Source organism: Amphiura filiformis, chromosome 12 (genome assembly GCF_039555335.1).
Source record: "Amphiura filiformis chromosome 12, Afil_fr2py, whole genome shotgun sequence".
Classification (NCBI taxonomy): Eukaryota; Metazoa; Echinodermata; class Ophiuroidea; order Amphilepidida; family Amphiuridae; genus Amphiura; species Amphiura filiformis.
Window position 1 is genome coordinate 34301634 of NC_092639.1, and position 27299 is coordinate 34328932.

At 36.9% G+C, this 27299-nt stretch overlaps 1 protein-coding gene and 1 long non-coding RNA gene across 2 annotated transcripts in view; one reads left to right on the forward strand and one right to left on the reverse strand.

Moving 5' to 3' along the window:
* The window catches only part of LOC140166106 (uncharacterized), a 40180-nt gene extending 13337 nt beyond the window's left edge, over positions 1–26843 (reverse strand). The window contains exons 1-9 of the mRNA XM_072189492.1: positions 26392–26843; positions 23765–23928; positions 22997–23207; positions 22052–22248; positions 20228–20286; positions 17157–17361; positions 10193–10309; positions 9209–9260; positions 7952–8022 (exon numbers count right to left, since the gene is read on the reverse strand). Coding sequence (XP_072045593.1) covers positions 7952–8022; positions 9209–9260; positions 10193–10309; positions 17157–17361; positions 20228–20286; positions 22052–22248; positions 22997–23207; positions 23765–23928; positions 26392–26527 — 1212 coding nt within the window. The 5' untranslated portion in view covers positions 26528–26843. The remainder of the gene's footprint in view (positions 1–7951; positions 8023–9208; positions 9261–10192; positions 10310–17156; positions 17362–20227; positions 20287–22051; positions 22249–22996; positions 23208–23764; positions 23929–26391) is intronic.
* LOC140166108 (uncharacterized) lies at positions 121–6649 on the forward strand. Its single transcript, XR_011860814.1, has 2 exons — positions 121–172; positions 5980–6649. It is a non-coding gene; the product is annotated as an uncharacterized lncRNA (long non-coding RNA).
* Positions 26844–27299: the final 456 nt, after the last annotated feature.

Consider the following 27299-nt stretch of genomic DNA (forward strand, 5'->3'; position numbering starts at 1 on the left):
TTTGCTCCTGAGAATTTCTACACGGAGCATACACATTAACCAAAAGTATGGGGTTATTGTTCACCTTCATGTCTAAAATAATGTATCTTCCTTCGGTGTCAGTATAATTCGAAATAATTTCAAACTCCATACTACATATCGTTGCTGAAGATTGTTCTTCTAAACAACCACGGTAAGTCTCTTTTAATTAACTGAGTATGAATTTATTGAATTCTAACATTCTTAAGGGCTGGGGTAAGAACGTTTGGACAATATTTATTTTGGGACAATAGAGCACATCAGACATATCGAATTGCATTCTGAATACGAAGAATGTACTTCTGATATCAAATAATTTTGATTTTTTGTAATTCGAAATGTAATATATATTTTATGGCAAATCATTAAAAATTGATATTTTTGATATTTAACAGTACTTGAAGTAAACTTTATAAATCTGATGATTTATACTTAAAGTGTATGTAGGTGGGATAAAAAGCCGACGATCAATTGAAAATTTTGACCTTTCGTATTGAATATATGGATTTTTTTTCCAAAAACACCAAAAAAAATTAGGTCTTTTTTGGAAAAAAATTCATATCTTCAATATGAAAGGTCAAAATTTTCAATTGACCGTCGGCTATTCCTCCCAGCTACATACACTTTAAGAATATATCATTAGATTTATATAACTTACTTCGAGGACTGTTATATATCAAAAATTTGAAAAATATCAAATTTTTATAATTTGTCATAAAATTTGTATTATATTGTGATTTTTTAAAATGAAAATTATTTGATATCAGAAAGACATGCTTCGTATTCAGAATGCAATTCGATAGGTCTGAGGTGCTCTCATGTCCCACAAAAAATACTGTCGAAACGCAATAAACGCTCATTCTAGATCCCTTAATGCATTGGCCTATTCCAGTTGAAATTCATACACCCCTAATGCGGCCCATACACGTTCAATCTTAATTGATCAATATCAAAGACCCTAGATACAAGAGTGGATACAAAATCTACCATTGAACACGCACAATGGTAGATTTTGTATCCACTCCTGTATCTAGGGTCCCCAATATTGATCAATATTTTGATCGTGTATGGGCCGCATAAGTAATATTGCATGGTTGACTTGTCATTTGTGACCGTCCACCACAAACCAGCCGTAAAGTCGGCCCCTGGTCAATTTTGTTTTATTTCGTGTTTAGAAAATATATATCATAAGCTTTAAGGGGAATAATACCCTGATTTTCATCAGTACCCTTCTTCTTTTTTTTCTTGCAAATGTATGAACTACATAAATATGTTCATCATCTCATGTCCTAAACTTATAAAATATCTCTACCTACAAAGTGATTTTAAACCATTTTAGAAAATCATTTTAGCCCTACATATTGTTTTGTTTACTGTATCCTGGTAACTGAGATGTGTGAACATAACAAACCATAATTTATTCTATTGAACATGTCCAAGTAGAATACATGAATAGAATACATTAAATCCTTTGTTATACTATCTATAGAAATGTACTCACTGATTATAACACTGAATAAATTAAATAGGCCTAATCTCTTCCACATAGACAATTTAATACTACACCATGTATGTACAGGGCATGGCATCCTTGTATTACGTAACAAACCGGAAGATGTAGTTTAAGTCTAGACAATAGGCGGATTAGCGGCCATTTTGTCTTCTACATGATTTTATTCACGTGTCCTTATACTTTAGTACACAAGTATATAAGTTAACAGGTTTACAATTTTAAAATTATATTTTGTGTATACAATATATTCTGTAGTAAATCGATCAAATGACGGTGATTGTTCAGGTATTATATGCTTGATAGAATTAAATTGTCTGACCAGCTAGTATTCTCCTCCGCTGTCATTGTGATTCCAGCCACTCCACGTACCGTGTTGCGAAGGTGGAGGAGACTAAAGCTGTATTAACGGAAACGGAAGGGGTTAAAAATGATGTAGTTTAAGTTCATCCGGAAAAATATCTTCAATATGAAAGGTCAAAATTTTCAATTGACCGTCGGCTTTTCCTCCCAGCTACATACACTTTAAGAATATATCATTAGATTTATATAACTTACTTCGAGGACTGTTATATATCAAAAATTTGAAAAATATCAAATTTTTATAATTTGTCATAAAATTTGTATTATATTGTGATTTTTAAAAAATGAAAATTATTTGATATCAGAAAGACATGCTTCGTATTCAGCATGCAATTCGATAGGTCTGAGCTGCTCTCATGTCCCACAAAAAATACTGTCGAAACGCAATAAACGCTCATTCTAGATCCCTTAATGCATTGGCCTATTCCAGTTGAAATTCATACACCCCTAATGCGGCCCATACACGTTCAATCTTAATTGATCAATATCAAAGACCCTAGATACAAGGAGTGGATACAAAATCTACCATTGAACACGTTCAATGGTAGATTTTGTATCCACTCCTGTATCTAGGGTCCCCAATATTGATCAATATTTTGATCGTGTATGGGCCGCATAAGTAATATTGCATGGTTGACTTGTCATTTGTGACCGTCCACCACAAACCAGCCGTAAAGTCGGCCCCTGGTCAATTTTGTTTTATTTCGTGTTTAGAAAATATATATCATAAGCTTTAAGGGGGAATAATACCCTGATTTTCATCAGTACCCTTCTTCTTTTTTTTTCTTGCAAATGTATGAACTACATAAATATGTTCATCATCTCATGTCCTAAACTTATAAAATATCTCTACCTACAAAGTGATTTTAAACCATTTTAGAAAATCATTTTAGCCCTACATATTGTTTTGTTTACTGTATCCTGGTAACTGAGATGTGTGAACATAACAAACCATAATTTATTCTATTGAACATGTCCAAGTAGAATACATGAATAGAATACATTAAATCCTTTGTTATACTATCTATAGAAATGTACTCACTGATTATAACACTGAATAAATTAAATAGGCCTAATCTCTTCCACATAGACAATTTAATACTACACCATGTATGTACAGGGCATGGCATCCTTGTATTACGTAACAAACCGGAAGATGTAGTTTAAGTCTAGACAATAGGCGGATTAGCGGCCATTTTGTCTTCTACATGATTTTATTCACGTGTCCTTATACTTTAGTACACAAGTATATAAGTTAACAGGTTTACAATTTTAAAATTATATTTTGTGTATACAATATATTCTGTAGTAAATCGATCAAATGACGGTGATTGTTCAGGTATTATATGCTTGATAGAATTAATTGTCTGACCAGCTAGTATTCTCCTCCGCTGTCATTGTGATTCCAGCCACTCCACGTACCGTGTTGCGAAGGTGGAGGAGACTAAAGCTGTATTAACGGAAACGGAAGGGGTTAAAAATGATGTAGTTTAAGTCGAACAATAGCGTGACGTAGTTTCCGGCATTGTTCCTATGCACTTTCACCCTCCTGGTATGTATCTTCTATAATGTGTTGTTAGGAAAAGAGATTAAAAAAGGCTATAAGGTCATCAAAGGTCAGGTTATAGGTCATTGGTTCAGGTCAAATTCAGGCATCAATTTTGAATACATGTGATAGTCTGTGATATCATACATGTCATAATGAGGCATCAATTTTGATATTTTGTCTGTTACTGGATATATAATGGAAATGTGTGAGGTGGATATACTAAAATACCTTGGGATGTAAATGGTGAGTACAATTTAGATTGCCTAGTTGAGATGGATTGGGCAAATAAATATAAAATAGTTACCAAAATCACAAAAATGAAGCTTACGGGAAACTACCTAATATGGTGGTATAGGTGACAAAACCAAAAATAATAATACAATCTTTTTCAACATTGCTGTAGTGTGGTTGTGGTAACCTGTTACCTATGGCTTAATTAAGTTTCAGTGAAATAGTGTCGCAAGTTCAAAATACTAAATATAACTCAACATTGAAAATAGAAGCATTTTAACCGGTTCGTTTTTTGATAGTTGTGGAGCACCATGTTAATGAAGTCATAAAAGAAATCAGGGACCACTTATTCCCATTTTACATATCAACATTATTTCCCTAATGTGTTAGCAACACATTTTAAAATTTTAACGAAATCCGTTGATAGTAAGCTTTCCAAAATGAAGTGAATTTAAAACATCAGTGATGTACCACTTTTTGGCTTATACCATTAGAAGCATGTACACGTCATTGATACTGATGCCACCAATTGAACGAGAAGATTTGCCCCTTCATTTTGCATACCACTTTGTCCAATTTCTTTTTCTCATTTCTTCACAAAATGCAAAAAATGCAAAAAAAATGCAATGGGTGTTGTACCCCCTTAAAATGGTCATTTGACTTCAAACGATATCCAGAAGCGGGGTTATGGTTTGTTGAACTTTGTTCCTTCAACAAAATGGTACCTTATTTCGGTTGTACATGTGTCTCTTTTTCCACATTTTTTAAATTTTCCATATCAAACAGTCATAACTGGCGGTCATTTCATATCATCCCCAAGACAACGAGGCTCAGGAATATCCTCTCATTGTTAATAATTGTCGGTTATACAATACATAAATAAATGAAATAAATGTAGATATTTTTATAGTGCTTTATGCCGTCCGTAAACAGCCTCAAAGCGCTATAGATTTATTCCGCCGTCATTAGAATATGTCAGAACCACGTTTGCAGCCTACAAATGGCGCAGGGTTCATCAGTACAACGACTGTGACTACCCCTAACAGCTTCCCATTGCACATGGGTGGGGTGAGGCAAGCGAGGCAAAGCGCCTTGCACAAGGGCGCAACACGGTGGTGGGACGGGGACTCGAACCCACGCACGTCGAGCAATCTCTCAGATTATAAGTCCAAGGTCGTAACCACTGAGCTACCGTGTCCTCCAATGGACATACCTAGACAAAATACAATACTTTGTACCCACCACCTTAACTGGATTTAGCCAAAGCAAACAAAGACTAGAGCTATTTAAGAATTCTATAGACATAGGTAGAAGCTTATTATCCTCTTCAACAATAGAATTATTGATTGGTTTAAAAAGTGTTCGACTGGCACTAGCAAAATGAGATACATGTAGCACCAATTTGAGGTACCTATGAATACGACCTTCATATCAAGCACATTTTACACTGTAACTCAGAATACAATTTGCCGACTTTACGGCTGGTTCGTGGGGGACGGTCACATTTGTTACCCACTGGGTAGCCATAATCAGTGCCAAGGTATTGCTGGTCCTTTTTGAATGTAACCCGTACATTGGGACGGTCGAGGTAAGAGGTTCGCACTCTACTCTTTGTGAAACTGACTGTGATATACACTACCAGATTTCTATTGGGGCCGCCTGCTATGCCTGCACAGGAACACCATCACCAAGGTACTTGGCTGGTAGTGCAGACAGTACCAGTGTAGTATCAGTGCAGTAGCAGCAGTACCACTGCTGGTGGGTCCTGTGCAGTAGCAGCATTGGTATACTGCGCCAATAAAGTATCCTTACACTTGGAAAAATAATCACAATTTCCAAACTGAACAACATTAGAGCAAATTTGTTTTTTTAATGCACTATTTAATTCTGCACATGACGAAGGTCCAGTTTCAAAAGTGACAAAGTGAATGGCTAATTTATGCGTTTGGCTTTAATTTAAAACGAAAGGAAAAAAAGAAAACTGAAATAAAAGAACTGACAAATAAAATGAGTTATGAAAAGTACAGAGAAGTAAAAACTGAAATAAAACTGCTTTAAATAACGCTTCATTGAAGAAACTGTGTTGTCTCTTTGTTGCGCTTGTTGGAATCTCTTTGTGCCGTGTTTAGGCCAGTTTGTCAATTTTAAAACTGGACCTTCGTCTAGTCAATTGCTTGTACCTTTAAAGCACTTTGTCTTTCATGTGCTATTTTAGTACACCATTGGTACAGGCATGCAAAGAGTAGAAATTCGAGGAAAAAATGCTTCTGTAAAATAATATTGTAGAATAATTTCTCTAATTCTCCAGGACATGACAATGCCGAAGACGGTTATCTTGTTGTTACTTGCCATGCTCACGATTCATGAAGTGAGTTCCTTCTTGGACCATGCCGGACAGGTTGCATAGGAAGAGGAACGCTGTTGTGGGTCAAGCGAAGAACTGCCACCGCCGCGTCAAGAGGAACGTTCCTGGGGTGCCGGACAGGTTGCACATGAAGAGGAACGCTGCTGTGGTTCAAGCGAAGAACTTCCACCGCCGCGTCAAGAGGATGATACCAGGCAGGTGCAGCAAAGGGCGTTATTTAACGAAGAGGAACGCAACTAACCTGGGCAGATAGAGACGGCGATTACACTCTGATCGTACGCGCACGGGATAATTGATTTTATCAACGCATAACATAATATAGGTGGTGGTTTTTGATATATTACAATAGGGTGGATTAGCATAATGACTTGTGTTGTACATTATACAACTTGTCACAAATTGATATCGTTGTGATTCGGACATAATACCAAAAAAGGTAGCAAATTTTTGAATTTTCTGTGAAAAAGGAGTGGTTATAATGAAAATAATTATGTTACGTCGATGTCTTGGGAACACTTGATTACGAAAACTAACTTCACATCAAATTCTTTGATGTTTTGAATTAAACCATGCACATTTAAAAGGATACAGTGGGAAATATGCCAACAGTTTTGATCTCTTATCTGTCTGTGTGTTTTATTTCTTTTGTATCCTCGGTTACTCATTCAGTGGTTAATACAAGTAATCACCTGACCCTCCCCCCCCGTCTACACTAGGGAGTCCTGCCCCATCAATATACTCAGCCTGTCCTCAAGTAGCCTATCCAGTCATCTGGTCATCATTAGGGCCGCACCAAGCCCATACGCAGGGGGGCGGTGCGGAAAAATCAGGGTTTTTATGCTTTTTGGTCAAAAAAGGTCAACATTTTGGGAACAAATCCACTTTTCATAAAATTGCCCCTTGGAAAAAAAGGTCCACGTTTTCAAAATCCGCACAACCCCCACCCCCTCCCCCAATAAAATCATGCGTATGGGCCCGGGCGCACCATTATCCAGGGAGAGCAATCAGAGCATGGAATCAGAGCTTGGGTTGGGCGAAAAACCTTTATTACGACCAAATCTGCATTACCAAATTTAAATATACTAGTAGGCCTACATCTTTAATATCACTGATTATGCAAAGAGTTGAGTAGAGGGAATTATGGAATTATAGTTTTGTTCTTCTTCTTCAAAAGTTCACCATAATTTATGTTCAAAAAATTCCATGCATGACCTAACCTGGAAATCTATAAATGGTGCACACCTTGTAGAAGTTTCCATTCCTTCCATATGGAAGACATGGCCTCAATCTTCCACACAGGGAGTGTGAATCTCTAATAGGGTTACCTGAATGGGTGTCTTCATTTGAAATTCACACTTCTTATACGGACTTCCATATGGGTCGAGTCTTGCCCCCCTCCCCCATTTTACCCTCCCACCTGGGCTCATAATTATTGCACAGCCCCTTAATAATAATCAGTCCAGTTAGTATACATCGAATTTAGATATTCGTTAGTTGGTCACGGGGCCGACATTATAGAAAACAATCAAGTGACAAGTGATAATCTATTATACACAACAAAAGAATGGTTGGTTTTTAAAAAAAAAGGTCAATGACTTGCAATAAGCTTATTTTAAAATGAGTCTATAGCTACATGTAACTATTTTGTATTTGTTATTCATGGTTGAGATTTTGTTTTTCAGATGTTTTGAACAATGAAATTGTACAGGACAAGACGACACATGGTAATCTTCGTCATCTTTCCTTCTTTCTTTTTTTTTATTTTTAAAGCTTTCAGTCATTTTTTAGGTCTTATATTCCAGAAAAAATTCTGAACCGACCTACCTGGCAAGTCCGTTCGCGCGTAGGACATGTTTGTTTTTTGTCGCCTTATGAAAATGTTACAATAGTCCTTTAATAATCATTTTACACTTACTTTTGATTTGTGCAGCAAGTATGCCCAACAAAGAGCCGAATGTTCGAACACGTCCTTATCTTGCACTTCATCTGTGTAAAAGATGAATAATACGACTACTTGATTAGGAAAGTTCACTTTTCGGAGAAATACATCAACTTTGTCAAAATTCTGCTGACAGTTCTATATATGTTTATGAACTATCATATAGGCTACTTATACTTACACACATTCGTAGCGACTACTTCTTGCACTTTTCGGAGAAATGCATCAACTTTGTCAAAATTCTGCTGACAGTTCTATATATGTTTATGAACTATCATATAGGCTACTTATACTTACACACATTCGTAGCGACTACCATTATAGAGTACTATAAATATGTGGACCTGGCAGCTTTAATACATTTTGATGTTTATTCGATCAGCAAGAGCATTCAATTTATTTAAATGAACTTCATTAATGAAGCGCCTAAAGTCAGGTGGGTGATAAAGAAGATTACATCGACGGCTAAAGCCTCCTTATAGACTTCAGACCCGCACAAGCACACATTTGGGATACATGAGAACAATGGTACCACTTTACACATGACTCCCCTTACACATGACTTTATTATGGTCACTTATTGATACCCGCAAATCGGCATCAAATGAACAAAGCATTACGTAATCTATTGCCGCTCCTTTCTATCTCTAACCTCCTTGCATACGACTATAATAGTTCAGAATTCCGATTTTAAAGTTTTTCTTAGCAAAATTCCAATAAAAAACTCACGTTTTCCAGACATTTTCGGCAATTTTGCTAAGAAAAACTTTGAAATCTAAATATTGTATTCTTATTATCTGTATAGTTCAGAATTCCCTTTCTGTTTCTTGAAAGCATGAAGCTGTCAACAATTACAGCTGGCACGTGTATGGACATGCATATGACTAAAGTAAACAAGTTATGGATACTTTAATAGCTAATAAGCAATAACATGTCAGAAAAGATTGATTGATAATAATGCATTTCAATTTTTGGTATTAGGTATAAAGTTGTCAACAATAAATTGCTATAGCACGTGTAGTGGCATGTATACGATTCAGAAAAGTTGTACTAAAAATACCTTTCTCGCATTTCTGCTTTTTTCAGCATTTGATTATTTCATCTTTTTCCAGTAAAAAAATCACCTAGCTTTAGTCAGCCCCTTATACACAGGAAACATTTTAAATTCACATTTATTGGAGAGATCTTATTGCACCATTTTAGTTATAAGAAAACAATAATGTTAAAACTTACTGGCTGGGAGAATCCTTCTGAACAAGAAGTACAATCCTTCAACAACTGCAACCTGTGTGAAATTATCACTATCAAAAATAAGTCGCTACGAATGGGATAACAGATATGTTGCAATATAAAGATGTGTTTTACTCGACAAGCTATTTCAGACCATTTGCGTTGAAATCGGAGGGAGTATATAAAACGGGGACCCAAAAAACGGGGACCCCGAAAACGGGGAACCCTTAAAATCACCCCATAAAGTTACTGACAAATTTCTAGGGGTCCCTGTTTTTTCAACTTTAGGGTCCCTGTTTTACAGATTGACCCAGGGTAATCTGTAAAACGGGGACCCCAAAACGGGGACCCCTATTTTTCACTCTATTTTAGGACTGATGAGTCTCCAAATCTCGACAAAATATTCACCATGGATATACTAATATTACAAATGTAATTTATGAAAGTAGTAAGCACTTCTTATATAGTTGTCCAATATACAAAATTTTGGGGTCCCCGTTTTACAGATTGACCTAGGGTAATCTGTAAAACGGGGAAGAGAGGAATAATTTGGTATGGTTTTTGACCAAATTTGTGCAACTTGTGAAATGTGACCTCTGACCGTGAATATGGCCGGAGTGATAGGAATTACTGTTATTAGGACCATATATTCTTATTTTATAGGACCATAAAAGGAAGATAAAAAAGTTAGTTTGGTAGAGTCCTGGCAAGGGGCAGATACACATTAAACCCCTATATATAGGACTAATACGTGGATCATTGGTGTCACTACCGGAAGTCAATTTGACTAAAATTCTTCCTACAAGGTAACAATAGATACAGCTGTGAGGATAATCTATCTCCTTTGTAATGTAAAATCGCATAGCCTGCAGCTCGGAGGTAAATCCATCTGCTTTTTATACTGTTGTATTGTGGGACCGAATTTCGGTTAAACTGACTTCCGGTAGAGAAACCCAGGATCCATGTATAATTAATGAAGATCCTTACCTGCTCACAGAAGATCAAGGAGCTTCTATCTGCAAGTTTCTTGAGGGCTACAATCAACGGAGGCCAGTTAGTAAGCTCACGGATCAATCGAAGACAGTTGGAATTAAGTTCCGACACCTGATTGAAATTGATCAGTTAACGTAAACACGTTGCAGAAGCAGCAATCTCGTGAAAAATTGGCAAAGATTCATCATTTTATAAGATAAATAATAATGTATTAGTCTTTTTTATGAATATGTTTTCCAGGAATGCAATTTGAAACTAATTGATTAGGAATATCTCATATGAATATCTCATTCCAATCTATAGAAAAAAATTGTAGTAGCCTATAGTAAGGTTTCAGCATATTAATAAAATCGAAAGGTTTCAAGGAATCAATCGAAGACAGTTGGAATTAAGTTCCGACACCTAATTGAAATTGATCAGTTAACGTAAACACGTTGCAGAAGCAGCAATCTCGTGAAAAAAGATTCATCATTTTATGCGATAAATAATAATTTATTAGTCTTTTCTATGAATATTTTTTCCAGGAATGCAATTTGAAACTAATTATTTAGAAATATCTAATGAATATCTCATGCCAATCTTTAAAAAAAATTGTAGTAGCCTATAGTAAGGTTTCCGCATATTAATAAAATCGAAAGGTTTCAACATTTTAATCTTACTATATAGTAGGCCTGTGGGTTTTTTTTGTACAGCCCTGTATGGACAATTTGTGAAATAATAATGAATTTCCATCATTTTGGGCAATCAAAAAATAATGGAGATAATATTACTTGCCTTGATGATATAATTATGCATCACATACTGATCTCAATAGGCTGCTTGTGATGTTTATTATCATTATTGTAGTTCATATTGTTATTCTAGAATTTCAGCATTCTTTTTTCTTTTATGAATGAACATTATATGGGATTATACAATAGTGTGATAAGACCTCAACATCAAATATGTGATGCGATCAAGCAAAATCAGTCGGAACTAGGATAGTAAAAAAACATTTACAAAGCTGCATTTTGCAGAAAACCAGATTGAAATTGAGAAACCAGTTCCAATGATATGAGCAATTAAAGAGTTTCCAAAACAACAGAAAACAAAAGGAAAAATTTCCTTTGTTTGGCTATATCGCAAATTCAATATTTCCGAGTTCCCACTGATTTGGCTTGATCGCATCACATACGGTATATATCAAGTTAATTTTACAGTGCCTCATTTCAAATGTTTAGTTTTAGTTTTGGTTTTGGTTTTGGTCACGTGGTTGCCTATTGTCCTGCCTAACCACTTGAATGATAAGATATCAAACTCATTCTTTCTACCTTTCTTATAAGTGGTGTGAAGAAAAAAATTATTTGGTTTGAAGTTACCTACTCTAAGTATACAAAAGAAATGTTTACATTTCGCAGTGCAATATTCACGAGGAGATAAATCGAGCATGGTAATCTACATTGAAAGACGTGGTTTACAAAATCGAATAAGCCTAGGCTATTTCACCTGTGAAAAAATATAGACCATCGAAATATTTGCATGCGACATTACAAATGGGCCACTTTTGTAATTGTATAGGTGCTATAAACAAAATCGATTCATGTCCTTAATCCCATGTACCAGAATCGATAGAAGGCCATTATATGACCTCTAATAACCTAATGACTTTTACTGAAGCAATTTTTACTGCAAAAAGTAGAAGATAGAGGGGAGAAGAGATTGTGTGTGGTGTGTGTGTGGGGGGGCAAGGGGGTATGGGCCGGGAGAAAGAGAAACAGATGGGAGAGAGCATTGGAAGTGAAAGAGAAGGGGAGGCGAGCTCGAGATGAAGATATCGAATGTAGGGGAGGAGGAGGGGGGAGAAGGAGCCACTTAGGGAAGAGGTGGTTATGTAGGGAGGGGAGCCCCCACTTACAGAGGTATGGGTTGTGCTTCCCGGGGATAATAAACTAATTCATAATCAAATTATCTCCATGCATCGTTTATGTTTCATACAAACAAAGCCCCCACCCCACCCCCATCCTTCAATATACGCGCATGTATATAATTTCTAGGCCTAGAACTCGTGAGTGTAGTATGCCACCTTCGACAGAGAGCATCAACTGTCGTCCGCGGGATAGATCTCCGATATCAATCATGATAATAATTATGTTACCACAATAGGCTATTGTATACTTCTGGTTATATACCCTATACTGTGTCCTCCCAGCATAATAGTGTTATGATTGCAGACCAGATCTGCTCTACTTTTTAATCCCTTGATTTTTGGTTTCTGAACAAAGAGAAACCAAAACTAAAGATTTGAAATGAGGGATCTCTTCACAAAACAATTAGATGACAATAAGAAAAAATCACACAAAGCCGTCTTTGAGTTAGATCAGTATGTGATGCACCCGACGAATCAATAAAACTATACTATACAAAACAATAATTAACAGGGAGTGAGATATACTGCGCACAAAAAGTATTCGAACACTTGAAACAAAAGCAAAATCTTGAAGACACTTCACCTTAAATCAAACCCATAATGTGCCGTGTCACACTGTCTGGGTAAAATCAAATATCTATTCTAGCCAATTGAAGAAAGTGTAAAAAAGGATGCACCATATGGCTTCAATTTATTGAACCTGCATTTTGCAACTTTTCCAACCCCCTGTGTATGATTAAAATCAAAAATCAAATATCAAAAATGGTTCCAAATACATCAAAGCTCGATCCTATAAAAGGTTCAGCGAAGATTCTTTCCAACAAGAACTGTACAAAGCTAATTGGAACGTTTTTGAAACTGATGACCCTAATATTGCCTGTGACAATTTTATTTCCATTTTTGTTCCCATAGTTCCTGTCAATCCCCCTCCCTGGATAAATAGTAAGTACATTGACCTTAGATTACAGGCAAATAAGGCTAAGGAAAAAGCCCAAAGATCCAAGACCCAATCTGATTGGGATTCATTTAGGAATTTAAGAAACTCTCTGAATATTTTGTCTGGTAAACTCAAACGTGATCATTATACAAATAAAATTAGTGAAGCTGGGAATGATTCAAGATCACTCTGGGCAATCTTAAAAACTATTTTAACAAATAAGACTAATAATAAGACTATCACAGGTATAAATAGTAATGGTGTGTATGTAACAAACAATAAAGATATTGCAGATTGTTTCAATTCATATTTTTGTAATGTAGGTCAAAGATTGGCAGAAGTTTTTGTTGATGATACATCTGGGACTGATAGCCACTTGGATGACACTGCCCAAAGAATACTCAAGTTCCGCGAAATCACAACCGAAGATGTTTACAAACAACTCTCCAAAATGCCCGCCGGTAAGGCTACGGGACTTGACGACATCAGTCCCAGATTGCTGAAAGCAGGAGCTCGTGCAATAGCTGAGCCTATAGCTCACATTATGAACCTGAGTATTCGCAGTGGGGTTGTGCCATCCATGTGGAAGCAAAGTAGAGTTACACCTATTTTCAAAGATGGAGACAAGCTTGAAACAAACAACTACAGGCCCATTTCAATAATTTCAGCAATTATGAAGGTGTTTGAAAGATTAATTCATGATCAGTTGTATAGTTATTTACAGGATAACGATATTATGTCATGTGACCAGTCAGGCTTCAGACCAAAACATTCCACTCAAACTTGCCTACTAGATGTCACACACTACCTTCTCCAAAATATGGATGATGGTTTGCTCACTGGTGCTCTCTTTCTTGACCTAAAGAAAGCGTTCGATACAGTCCATCATGAAACGCTTCTTAGCAAGCTGAGCAAGAGTGAAATAAATGGTTTGGAGCTTGACTGGTTTAGATCGTACCTAAGTGAACGTCTCCAAGTTTGCAAAATTAATGATGCCCAATCTGATATGCTCCCTGTCCTTTTTGGCGTGCCCCAAGGTTCCATCTTGGGGCCTTTGCTTTTTAGCTTATATGTTAATGATCTACCTTGTCTTGTTGACAAGAAACAAGCTAAAGTATGTCTCTATGCAGATGATACAGCCATCTTTGCCAGGGGACAGGGTGCATCTCAGATTGCTGAAATCCTAACTCATGAAATGGATAAAGTGGCTAAATGGTTGTGTAAAAATAAACTTACATTGAATGTCAAAAAAATAAAGTTATGCTGTTTGGAACAGATGCCAAAATGGCAAGAAATTCTGAAGCTTTTACTGTGAAGATACAAAATGAAGTCTTAGATGAGGTACATTCATTCAAATACCTGGGTGTTTATCTAGACCAATCACTTTCTTGGGGGGCTCACATAAATCATGTTAAGAACTCAGTAAGTAGAAAAAATAGAACTAGGACCTTTCTACAAGATGACACATTAAATACCATGTATCAGTCTTTAGTCCTCCCATTACTGTGATGTTGTGTGGGGAAACGCTGCCAATAAATGTATGTGCAAGTTGACCAGGTTACAAAATAGAGCTGGCAAAACCATTCTCAAAGTAAACAGGCGTTTCCCCACCAAATCCATACTTGAGTGTCTTGGGTGGAAGGATCTTGACACTAGAAGGTTACTTCATCTCAATACTATGGTTTTTAAATCTATCACTGAAAATGTCCCTAGGTATTTGTGCAATATTTTTCATAAAGTCAGTGACAACTCCCCCTACCAAACAAGAGGTAGTGAGCATGGTAACTTAGTTCCACCCAAAATAAGGATTTCCACTGGTAAAAGAACTTTTAGATACAGAGGAGCAATTTCCTGGAATAGACTCCCAGTTGGTTGTAAAAATCCCCTTCCACCTAGTACTAAAAACTTCAAGCAGGTTATGAAAAAAATGTAATTTTCTCTTTAGATCTTGTTTCATCAAAAATTGGTGCATTTTTTTATATCTTTTTTTATCTTGAAATGTTCAAATGTTTGTGTGCAATTTTTCTGACTGGGTGAACCCCTGACTTTTGCACCACTAGCTCTGCCCCCCCCCCCCCGGGGCATGGCCATGGGCCCATTACCTGGCTGCCTGTGTGTTGGTAGTGGCGGCATGTGGGTCTGGGAGCCTGACTGTGTGCTCGCTTTTGCTATGGGATGTTGGCTCCTGGGACGTATGTTGTGCTGCCTGCTCGTGGGTAGTGTTTTGGGGCCCATGTGGGTGCTCCGGTGGGTGGAGTGGGCGGTGGTGGGGGTCGGGGCTTCATCCAATGCAGGTTATGAATAACGTATTATTTCCTCTCTATTTCTAGTTTCATATTAATTGGTGCATTTTTATATCTTTAATTTCTTTTGAACTATTTAAATGTTTGTGTGCAATTTTTCGGACTGGGTAAACCCCTGACTTTTGCATTTCTAGCTCTGCCCTCTGGGGCATGGCCATGGGCCTAATCCCGACTGCCTGTGGGTTGGTAGTGGCGGCATGTAGACCTGGGAGTCACCTGTGTGCTCGTTTTTGCCTTGGGATGTTGGCTCATGGGACGCATGCTGGGGCTGCTGGCTCGCGGGTAGTGGTTTGGGACCCGTGGGGGTGCTCCGGTGGATGGAGTGGGCGGTGGTGGTGGTCAGGGCTTCATCCAGATCTTTACACTGGTTTAGGTAGCTGGGGTGCTGTTGGAGTGTTTTTCGGGCTGACCCCGGTGTTTGCCTGCTGGTAGCATGTCTTGGGCGCAGGGATGTTCTTTTCCATTCAGTTATGTCCCTGCGCTTCTGTTTCTTGTTCTTGGATATGCTGGGTCAGATCTGACGTTGCTCCAGCTTTGGCCCCAGATACCATAATCCATTGTGTTTTGTCATAAAAAAAATATTTAAAAAATAAAAATTTTCTCTACTGTTTGTATATTTCCTTGATGCTTTTGATGTAATGTGCAATCATATGACCTATGCCTTAAATGATGTTTTTATTGTATTGCTCTTGATGTAATTTGTTGTAATATGTGCAATCGTATGATATAATGTTTTATATGCCGTTTTTTATTGTGTATTATATGTATGGCCTTGTGCCACCTGGGAACCAAGGAGAACAGTGCCAGTGCATTGATTGGTCACCCCAGGTTAAATAATAAATAAATAAATAAATAAATAAATAAATAAATAAATAAATAAATAAATAAATAAATAAATAAATAAATAAATAAATAAACAAGTCCCCTTTTTGCTTCTGCTTTGGACATCCAACACTGTATATTTAAAGCAATAATAGCTAATAAATTATATAATAATAGTGAAAACTTGTCCACGGCGAATGGCTTCAATTTGCGGATTTTTCAAACTAAAATTGTACACAATAATAGTGCCAAAATGGTCCATCAAATGGCTTCGATTGGGCCTGCAGTTTGCAAAGGTTTCTCACGTCTAAGGGGGCGCATCCCACAGACACCCCATGCGTTCGCCCTTTTCCGTTCTGCTTTGAACATCCGACACTTTAAATCTTCATTTCACAAATTTTTGGCTTTTTCAAACTAAAATAATACTCAATTATAGTACCTAAATGGTCCACCAATTCAATTGGGCCTTCATTTTGCACAAATTTCTCACTTTTCAGGGAACCATATCCCCCTCAGACACCCCCCTGCGTCCCGCAAGCACGGCGTTATGCCCGCTTCGCAGCCATTATTTACATTTTCTACATCAACCACTGACCACCCCTACACACACACCCCCCTCCCACCCCCACACATACACACTTTCAAAATCATTCCGCCGCCACTGGCTCCTTCAGGGTGATTTCTAACGGGCTCATTATAGCGTGACAAATCAACACTCACTCGTCAACGCAGTGCTCATAATTAGCTTGTTTCGAGAGAAAGATCTATGTTGTCACTTTTTGAATTCTTTTTTAAATTCAAATTGTGAAAATTTGGAAAAATAAAGTCGCATAATGTCGAATGAGGTATCAAAATAAGCGGAACAAAATACTCCACCTATTTATTACTTCATTTGGTTCATCAGGTTTAGTAACTTTAAGATATTACTTTTGAAGTGTTCGGATACTTTTTATGCACAGTATAGATTGAGTAAAACCAGATACCACTTACAACAACACACAGGAAACAAGCAAACGTAGACAATCCTTTACGCGTCTGCTCAACATGCGGCTGCACATCACAATTGAAATTTTGGAGCCATCCTTGAGCTCTGCTATCGACTGATTGGATATCGATCAATATGGTATCGCCTTCTTTGATTCCGTTATTTTGGAGAGTAGTGTGGCAGTTCAGTGTAAACGACGAACCAGGAAGTCTGTGGGTTTTTGTATAATAATATTTCTTATCATAAATATCATAAATATTGGAAGCACAATTTTTTAATGTAATATTTCACTGGAATTTACTTGATTTTGGAATCGTGCATCAAGAAATTTGAGTTTTGTTATTTAACTTCATTAATTAATATTAATATTTAGAAACTATTTTGGCAGTGACGACCTTGGAAATAATGGGTCCAGTTTAATGGATTGAACCGGTGACTGTTGATTTTTGTGGTGAAAAACCAGAGGATGTGGAGTTTAAAACCGTAATGGGAAGATCCAACTCTGATGGTTTAAGTATCTTCAGGAATCGTACAGATTTATATATATATGAACATTATAATGTAAGGTCATTGACGATCTTGAAGTAGACAGCAAACAAATAGTGGCACATAATAGGCATGCGCGTATTTGGGGGGGCTTTGGGGCGCCAGCCCCCGGGGTCAAAGTAGGGGGCGGCCAAAACGGAGGGGCGGCGGAAGAAGAAGGGGCGGCAAAAACAGGGGCGGCAAAAACGAAGGGGCGACAAAACGAATTAGCAAAGAAAAAAGGGCGCCAAGCATAAACATTTTTTTTAAAAGGTTGCTTTTGGGACGCTAGCGCCTAAAATCCTTCTTTTTTTTTTTTTTTTTTTTGCTCTTAACTTTTTCAAACGACCGTGAAAAAAATTGGGTCAACCTTTTCGGGCTGTTAAGGAAGGGGCGGCAAAATTGTTTCTGCTTCAGCCCCCCGGGGTTGGGGCGGCCACGGTACGCCACTGATAGGACTTGCAGAAATACACTAATCATAGCTTAAGCAAGAGGAGATAGAAGAGAAAGATGGACACACACTATTTATAGCTTTAAAGCAAGAGGAGATAGAGGAGGAAGAGGAAAACTCTCAACTGCTTCCGAAAGACCTTAACACTCAGCCAGATTGAATACACATTAACCAAATAATTCGCAAGAGGAGAAAAAGTCGGAGAAAATAAAGAAAACAAATGGTGAGAGAAGTGGTATAATTGAAGACCAAATTATATAAAGCAACAGAGGACCAAAAGCCATCAACAGGAAACTACGATGGGTGGGAAATCTCTTATCATCAATATGGACAAAATCAGAGCTTACAGACAAGATCAAGATCATCAGAAAAAAATTGAAGAATTTTACAGAGAACTGTATAGTACAGATATCCCAAACTGGAGATTGAATAAAGATGGGACTGACAAGGCAGAGAAAATAACACCAATTCTAAAAGATAAAAGTGCTTTGGATCAAAATAAAAAAGGCTCCTGGAGAAAATCAATAATAGCAGCTGATACACACAAGTTGGAAGGAGAAGATACCATAGATATTTTAGCCAAACTTTTCAATGAAAATGCGATGAGACCAAAGTCTTCATATTGATCCAAAAAGGGGGATATTGTGGATATTAGGAACTACAGACAATCAGCTTGCTACTTGCTTTTTGGTTGGTTCTCATCCAATTGACAGGGTAGAGAAAACAACTGAATGATAACCAATCCCAAGAACAAGCAGTGGTTCAGAACATCAGACAACATTTACCCGCCAAATTATTCAGAAAGCTCAAGAACACCACTTCAACGTTTGTTTAGAATTTCTGGGTTATAAGGTATTTGATAGCCTTGAGCAGTCACTGCTGAATGCAATGGAGAGACACGTTAGCGAAAGGAAGTACACCCGTCACATCAAAGCAATGATCCGGAAACAGTTCGATTGTATTATTAGGGGAATCCCCGTGCAATCATCATACAAAGCAACAACAATTCAGTCGATGATACAACCATAAGGTATCACCGATTGAAATTTAGACACACTAAACAAGGACACAATTTTCGAATGATATTAATATTTGTACTGAAACACTCTCTTTGAAGAAGCTATAAAAAGCAAGGGAATTCAGCATCGAAGTGGTTACGTAATTCTCTTGGTTACCGGATCACGCTACTTTGGTATGCCTTCGAGTGCCATATACTTTATGTGGTGATCATTTCGATCGTGGTTCATTACTCTAGCGCGTGATCCCGTTGACATAGTAACATTACGTAACTTCGATACTGAATAGCGTGAAAGTTGTACAGCTCAACTTACCGTACTTTTCCTGACCAGACAGTCCATGCCAAAATTGTTACTACACCTTTACATTTCTACGAATCTCTTTTTGATGTCTGTCATTTTGAACATCACACTTGAAAGATGTATGCTATGTAGAAACTTTATTTTGCAATTTCATAATTTGCATATTATTAGCATATTTGCAAGAAAAAACATGAAAATCAATAAATACCTATATTTTTCACAATTTCAATATTTTATTAGAAATTAAGCATGTAGGCCGTTTGTTATGACTTGATGAATGAAGCTGTTAAACAGATTTTGATATTTTTGCTTTTTTTTCCTTTTTTGCCCCAAAATGTGTAAAAATCACAATTTTTTGGATCACCTATATTTTCTTTAGGTATAAAAAGTTCTTAATTTAAAATACAGTGCAGAAAAAGATGTCAATAAATTGTTCCATTTTCCATTTTGGGTTAAATACTCAATTTTCATGCGCGGGATATTTGAAACATAAAATGAAAACATGTCCATTGCACTTTTTCCTCGAGATATACTATAATATCAAGGTTACGGATATATTATAATCCCTTCTTATCTTCACTGATCCATCAGATACCTATTGTTATGAATGATCAATGTTAAGGTTCAGAACTGGGCTACTAATGGTCTGTCAAGTATCTGTAGTTATTTTCATGACTGTGTCAACTCAAAAATCATGAAAGGTCGAATGTAGGAAAAGTATGATCAGTTGAGCTGTATGTGTACTTTTTTCCATCGTATCTTGCAATAGGCTAAGTGTTACCTGAGATGTTGCACACTGTCTGGAATCGAAGCCAGGTATGCCATCTTCTTCTTCACGTCCTATTGGTAGAATAATGTGACATGAAAAGGCAGCATTCATCATTGCAATAGTCTTCATTATTCATTATTGTAATAGACCGTACACCATGAATTTTGTTTTATTTCGTGTTTAGAAAATATATATCATAAGCTTTAAAATGGTATATGTGAGCGGACACTACGAATGAGCCGTAAACTCGGCAAATTGTATTCTGAGATACATATTCATACGTATTCATAGGTGTCTCAATTAGGCGCGACATGTTTCTCATTTGATAGCGTTTAAACCAATCAATAATCCTATTGCTGAAGAGGATAATAATCTTCTACATATAGATTCATTAAATAGCTCTAGTCGTTGTTTGGTTTGGCTAAATCCTGTTCAAGTGGTGGGTTACAATTGCATTGTATTTTGTCTAGGTATGTATAACCAACAATTAACAATGAGAGGACATTCCTGAACCTCGTTGACTTGGGGATGATTTGAAATGACCGCCAATTATGACTTTATTACCAGCAATGTGGAAAAAGAGACACATGTAGAACCGAAAAAGGTACCATTTTGTTGAAGGAGCAGAGTTCAACAAACCATAACCCCGCTTCTGGATATCGTTTGAAGTTAAATGATATACTATTTTAAAGCTTATGATATATATTTTCTAAACACGAAATAAAACAAATTTGACCGGGCCGACTTTAAGGCTGATTCGTAGTGTCCAGTCACATATCATTTGACTTCAAACGATATCCAGAAGCGGGAATATGGTTTGTTGAACTTTGCTCCTTCAACAAAATGGTATACCATTTTCGGTTCCACGTGTGTCTCTTTTCCCACATTGCTGGTAATCAATATCAAGCAGTCATAATTGGCGGTCATTTCAAATCATCCCCAAGTCAACGAGGTTTAGGAATGTCCTCTCATTGTTAATTGTTGGTTATACATACCTAGACAAAATACGATACTTTGTAACACAACACTTGAACAGGATTTAGCCAAAGCAAAACAAAGACTACAGCTATTTAAGAATTCTATAGACATAGGTAGAAGCTTATTATCCTCTTCAACAATAGGATTATTTGTTGGTTTAAAAGGTCACTGAAAGGTGTTTCACCAGCGCTATCAAATTGAAATACATGTAGCACCAACTTGAGGTACCTATGAATACGACCTTCATGCACATTTTACACTGTAACTCAGAATACAATTTAGGACATTTACGGCTCATTCGTGGTGTACGGTCACATTTATATTATTTTGACAAAACACAAATATGAAGTCAATAATTGATGACTATATTGGATTGCAAGACTTTAGTCCTTAATTAATTTTATTTTGGGTTCAACTTTCGCTATCCTCTTGCGAGTGAATTGTTTTGTCTTTATGAGTTAAATAAAGACGTGGCGGAAGTAAGAGTTTGAAAGTGCAATCAGTGGGTAGAATGTTATAGCTTATACTTAAAGGTAGGTGCTCAGAGTTGTTTTTTTGTATTGTATTTTTACCTCACATTGAGGCCTGTACCAAAATAATCCAAATCCCAAGTTTTAAAGTTAACTGCACTTGTCGTTTTGATATTCGAAGTAAAAACATGTTTTCACAACGGCCCATTAGAACGGTATGTGCGGTATAGCACAATTGGGGATCAGTCTATCACTTTTTCGTTAATAACATCTAAACGGAATAATATAACTGTAAATATGCTGTCTGTAATATCTGTACTTCAATTTGCACTGGTTAAGGTCCTGACCTCATTGTTTTTGACAATATGGTTTATATAATTGCCCTCACCTGTGGTGTGTCTTTCTCCAGATTAACCTGTATTTTGTGATACTCTCCATGACTTGTCTCACAAAAGATGTATTCTGCGCCCTGTTCTGATCGCGTGGTGTCATCCCACATCTGGTAGCCTCTACGACCGATGTTTGAATCTCGCAAAATCACGCAGATGGTGGAGTTGGTTTTGATACAACGTTTATTCAAGGTCCCTTGACATGTTAAAAACAACAACAATAATAATAATAACAATAAATAATAATAATAATAATAATAATAATAATAATAATAATAATAATAATAATAATAATAATAATAATAATAATAATATTAATGATTAATGATAATAATAATAATAATAATAATAATAATAATAATAATAATAACAATGATACTAAACAATTCACACTCCCCCGAAGGTACGTGTACTACGCCCAAACGACTTAAGCTAATCGTAGATCCATCTTTTGCGCTTATTTTACTCGTAGCATTACCCGGGGATAGGACCGAACATCAAAAACATCAAAAATTATTTTCATTTTGCTCTTGTACAATTATTGGAAGAGATATTGACTTTTTACTTGGAAGTTAAGTTGAAAATAGTTTATTTTCTTTCATATTTAGGAGAAAATGAAAATCGTATGTTCCTAGAATTTTCAGCCAGCAATCAATTGCCAATACTTTTTGTACATAGCCAGAATCATCACAATTTTGCGGCGGCGCGCTCATATTATGACAGCATATCAACATTGTGTGAGGAATGTTTGTACTTATTTTGGTATCACTGGATAGAAGAGACCTGTAGCTATACACATTGGTACCAAATATAACAGTATATGGCGTTTATAATAGAAAATTGGGGTAGTTGCAACCCGCCTTCGTAGTGGCTCAGACATTAACGTAATTATATAGAAGAAAATAATAATACAACTAATGTTGGTATATTTGTCCCCAACTCACACGTTGACAAGTAAGTATCATTGCTAAGTGGCACCCCTGTAGTCGTAAATAACTCGGACGTTAAATGAGATCCTTGTAATTTTTCATTCTTGAGAATCGTCTCCTTCAATGTATCGATTGTGGTTATATCTGCTTGTAGATTTGGAATCGACTTCACTTCGTAACGATCGATGCTTTGGAGAACGACGTAGTTTAGAGTGTATCCCGAAGTCTTAAAAACAAAAAGAACAATAATTAGAAAAGCGAGAGAATCAATGTATGAAAACTAAAGGCCTTTCGGGTCGTGTTAATATCACTAACAGTTGCGGCGCTTCATAAGTCTTAAACCCGTCGTAACTCTTTCCATATGGATGCTAGAGTTGGGTAGTAGGACTAGTACAATCCCGATGCGTCAGCGTCACAAATCTTTGTGAAATCGGGCCAGAGGTAACATGGTAACAGACGGACAATAATGCAGTTCTTAGAAGGACTCAACTTCACAACTTGTGAAGATCATAATTATGTTACAGGGTGCATTTCAGAGATATCGAACTTATCGAAGTTACTCCTGAAGGACAGGGGGGAAAGAAATCTCTGACATGACTTCACCCCTACTCACTCCAGTGGTGCTATAAAAGTCCCCGAAGTGGTTTAAAATTTACCTTTTCATTGGCCGCTTTTGTACACTGTACAATGTACAGGATAAATTGATTAAAATTTCCTAAAAACTAGTATGTTTTATATAGGCATTAGAGTTTTTAAAAAACATGCAGAAACATTGTGGCGTACCTGTGGGGAACAGAACCTGGGACGTTTTCGAGAGAGTGACCCGTGTTCTTGTAATTGCAGCTGCACAGAACTAACACTAGCCATTGATTCCGTTGAATCCCATCGGCGAAGTCCAAGTGATGTCACCATCTTCCTGAAGCGATTCTTCTGAATCTGCGACATTCCTTTTACATATTTGAATCCAAAGAAAATAAACACAACTTTCTATGATTTATCTGTTTATACTATATACATTAACATACCAAGAAAAAAGGGGGGAATAGAGCGGTATCTACACATAAAAAACCTAAGTGGGTTTATTATGGGCCTTGTGGTTTAGTGGATAGAGCACCGGACTCGTGATCACAAGGTTGTGAGTTCGAACCCCCACCTCTGTCGCTGCATTCACTTTAATCAATATTGATAGGTCCAAGAGTAAAACTCATTCTGACGTCTACATGGTCAGCCAGCATGACTGATTAACCTAGACGTAAAACGTTTCTCATCTAAAATGTAACTGGTCTAACCAGCTTAGTGTAGGTGCAGCTTTGTCTGTGATACTGAGTTTCCCAAGGGAAGTTACGTAAACAGAAACAGAAACAGGCCGAATTAGTTTGTGGTCGAGTTGGCATGGGACCGAGTTGACTCTATGTGGCCGAATTGGTTTAATAATGCGTCCCATACACGATCAAAATATTGATCAATATTGGGGACCTTAGATGCAGCAGTGGATCAATGGTAGATTTTGTATCCACTCTTGTATCTAGGGTCCCCAATATTGATCAATAAGATTGATCGTGTATGGGCTGCATTATAGCGCCACAAAGGTGGAGTCATGGCCTTGAACCGGCTTCATGTTCTTACTTGTAGGAAATATGCTAGTAACAGCACAAAGCAGCTGACTGCAAATTCCTCCCTCCCCCGTCAGAATTCGTGCGTCTCCAGCCCCCCCCCGTTTCCCAAGTAAAAAGCCAAAATTACGAACATTTCCGCTTTTTGCTGCAATTTTGAGAAAAAATTGGTTGATTTTGCCCCCTCTCCCCGAAAAATATTCCTGCGAGTGAGAGACATACACAGACATAGGTAAAAAGGTATTACACGAAATATGCATGTCGGTTTCACAAAATGTAAAACAGTATAGCAGAGAAGCGGTATTAAATGTAAACAACATTTAAATACATTTAAAGTCGGAGATCACAATTGTAGGTTTTCAATAGGGACTTATAAAGAACGATGCACACAAAATGGTAGGGTACAGGCTGAGTCAAAAAGAAGTAAACTCATGTTTGAGGGGCTGTAACTAGATATCTGTAAAGAATCTGCTATAAATGAAAATATCATTGGAAGGAACAAATTCTACACGTCTAAATAAAAAAATAATTGTTGCAATTGCTTTCAGCAAACTCAAGTTATGGTCATTTGAATACAACCACCCATTTTTGCAGCTGCACACGGCTGATTGATTTTCATACATTTCAATTTTGACGAATCAATAAAATACTAACAGGATTTATTGTTAAAATGACAATTGTCACTTTCAAAAAATATGTTAACAAACAATGCATATAAACCCAGGATGAAGTCCATGACGGTACTGTAGTTTGCAGGGATACCAATTCAAGTCTTTACGAACGATCCGGCAGAAGCTTGATTGGGGAATGTTGGGTAAAGGATTGCGTCTTGAGCTGATCTTTGGGTCTTGCTTTAACGCATGGTCTAACTCTAGCAGTGTTCACTTGTGATCTAGCAGTTCGTGGTCTGCCTGAAGCTTCCGGTTGTCGGTTCCTTAGTGTCCCATGCACATTGAGCTTGTTCCCTTACATGGAAACCGATTAGCTGTGGGAAATTGGAGACCAAAAAGACGCTGAACTTCAGTGGGACTCTTAGTATCATGATACTTCGTCGACAGAAATGTGCGCTCCCGTTCGGTAAATTGTGGTGCCATGTTGTCATTTGACCCGTTTCATTAGAATGTAGTGCAATGAGGTAAACTCATATTGAAAAGAACCCTTTAAGTAACATGTAGGAATTATTGATCGAAACCACACCTGCCACGTAACTTTATTTGCATTGGAATATCGCGCCTTACCAATCAATATAATAGGTACTTGGGAAGTGAAACCGTCTGCAGCTACAAAAATGGGTACTTGTATTCAAATGAGTATAACGTGAGTTTGCTGTAAGCAATTGCAATAATTCTTTTTTGTTTTAATTTGGACGTGCTCTTTCCAATGATATTTTCATTTTCAGCAGATTCCTTACAGATCTCTAGTTACAGCCCCTCAAACATGAGTTTACTTCTTTTAGACTCAGCCTGTACTTATTTGAACTGGTAATCTAAAAGGTGATTTCTGAATATACCAAACCATGTATCTATGAGGTTACCATGGTTAATACTTATCGATTATGAATGACAAAGGTTACAATACATAGTATCTATATACTCATTATCAATGCTTATTGATTTTGGAATGACAATTAAGGTTGAAATACATCAATATACTGCGTCATGACATAGTCCTAAACTCTACACAATGAATAGCATTTGGAAATGAGCATATCCACAGTGACCCCAACCATATGACACGTATTTTAGCCGACGCTTATCGCTTCTTGAATACGGTACTTTAGTGTGACAAAGTACTTACCCATTTCCGAAAGATTTTGTGACTCTACATTTTCAAGATCTACTCTGCCAGTTACACCGATGTGAATAAGCTTCTCCGTAAAGTCTTGAAGACGATGTTGTGTCAGTAGCTGCTTGAAGTCCTCCTCATCAGACATTTTGGCTGATTTGTAGAGTTATTCAAATGATCGAATTATATATACTGGCTTGACTTGAACCTCCATGTATTGTACGTACACATACAATTCTTACACATTAATACCGCAACGTCAAGCGTGATGTGCGATTTGCTTACCTAAATTTACTAGGAATGGTTGTTGAATTTTACTAATTTCAACTTGAACCGAATCAACACACAAAAACAAAATTCTTTAAGCAATTAATTTGCAAACTGCATAAGATCTAAATGAAATCATACCATAATAGACAATTTCCCTATTTGCGTTGTATTTTTGTATCATCGACTGAACTGTTGTTGCGTTGTACGATGATTGCACGGGGATTCCCCTAATAATACAATCGAACTGTTTCCGGATCATTATTGCCTTGACATTTATTCACAATCTGTAGGTTGTGCGCAGGTCAACAGCCCTTTTGATAGATATGTTTTGACATTATTTTCCGTGCCAAAATATGATATTTATATTACAAAATAACAAAATAATGTGCATTATTGAGAGAAAAAGTCAAGGAATTCAAGTATTGCATGGTCTTGTGGTTTTGAGACAAACAAGAAGAGTCTTTAAAAAAGTTAAAGTACACTCATCAGGTGTAGGCTATAGTTTTTGTTTTAACTTTCATATCTAACCTACAAAACCACACAACCTGGTCTCCCAACTAAACTATGTCAGTTTACAGATGATAATAAACTGATTATAGGCTATAATGCGCCAAAAAAGTTTCCTTACACTTGGAAAAAATTGCAATTTC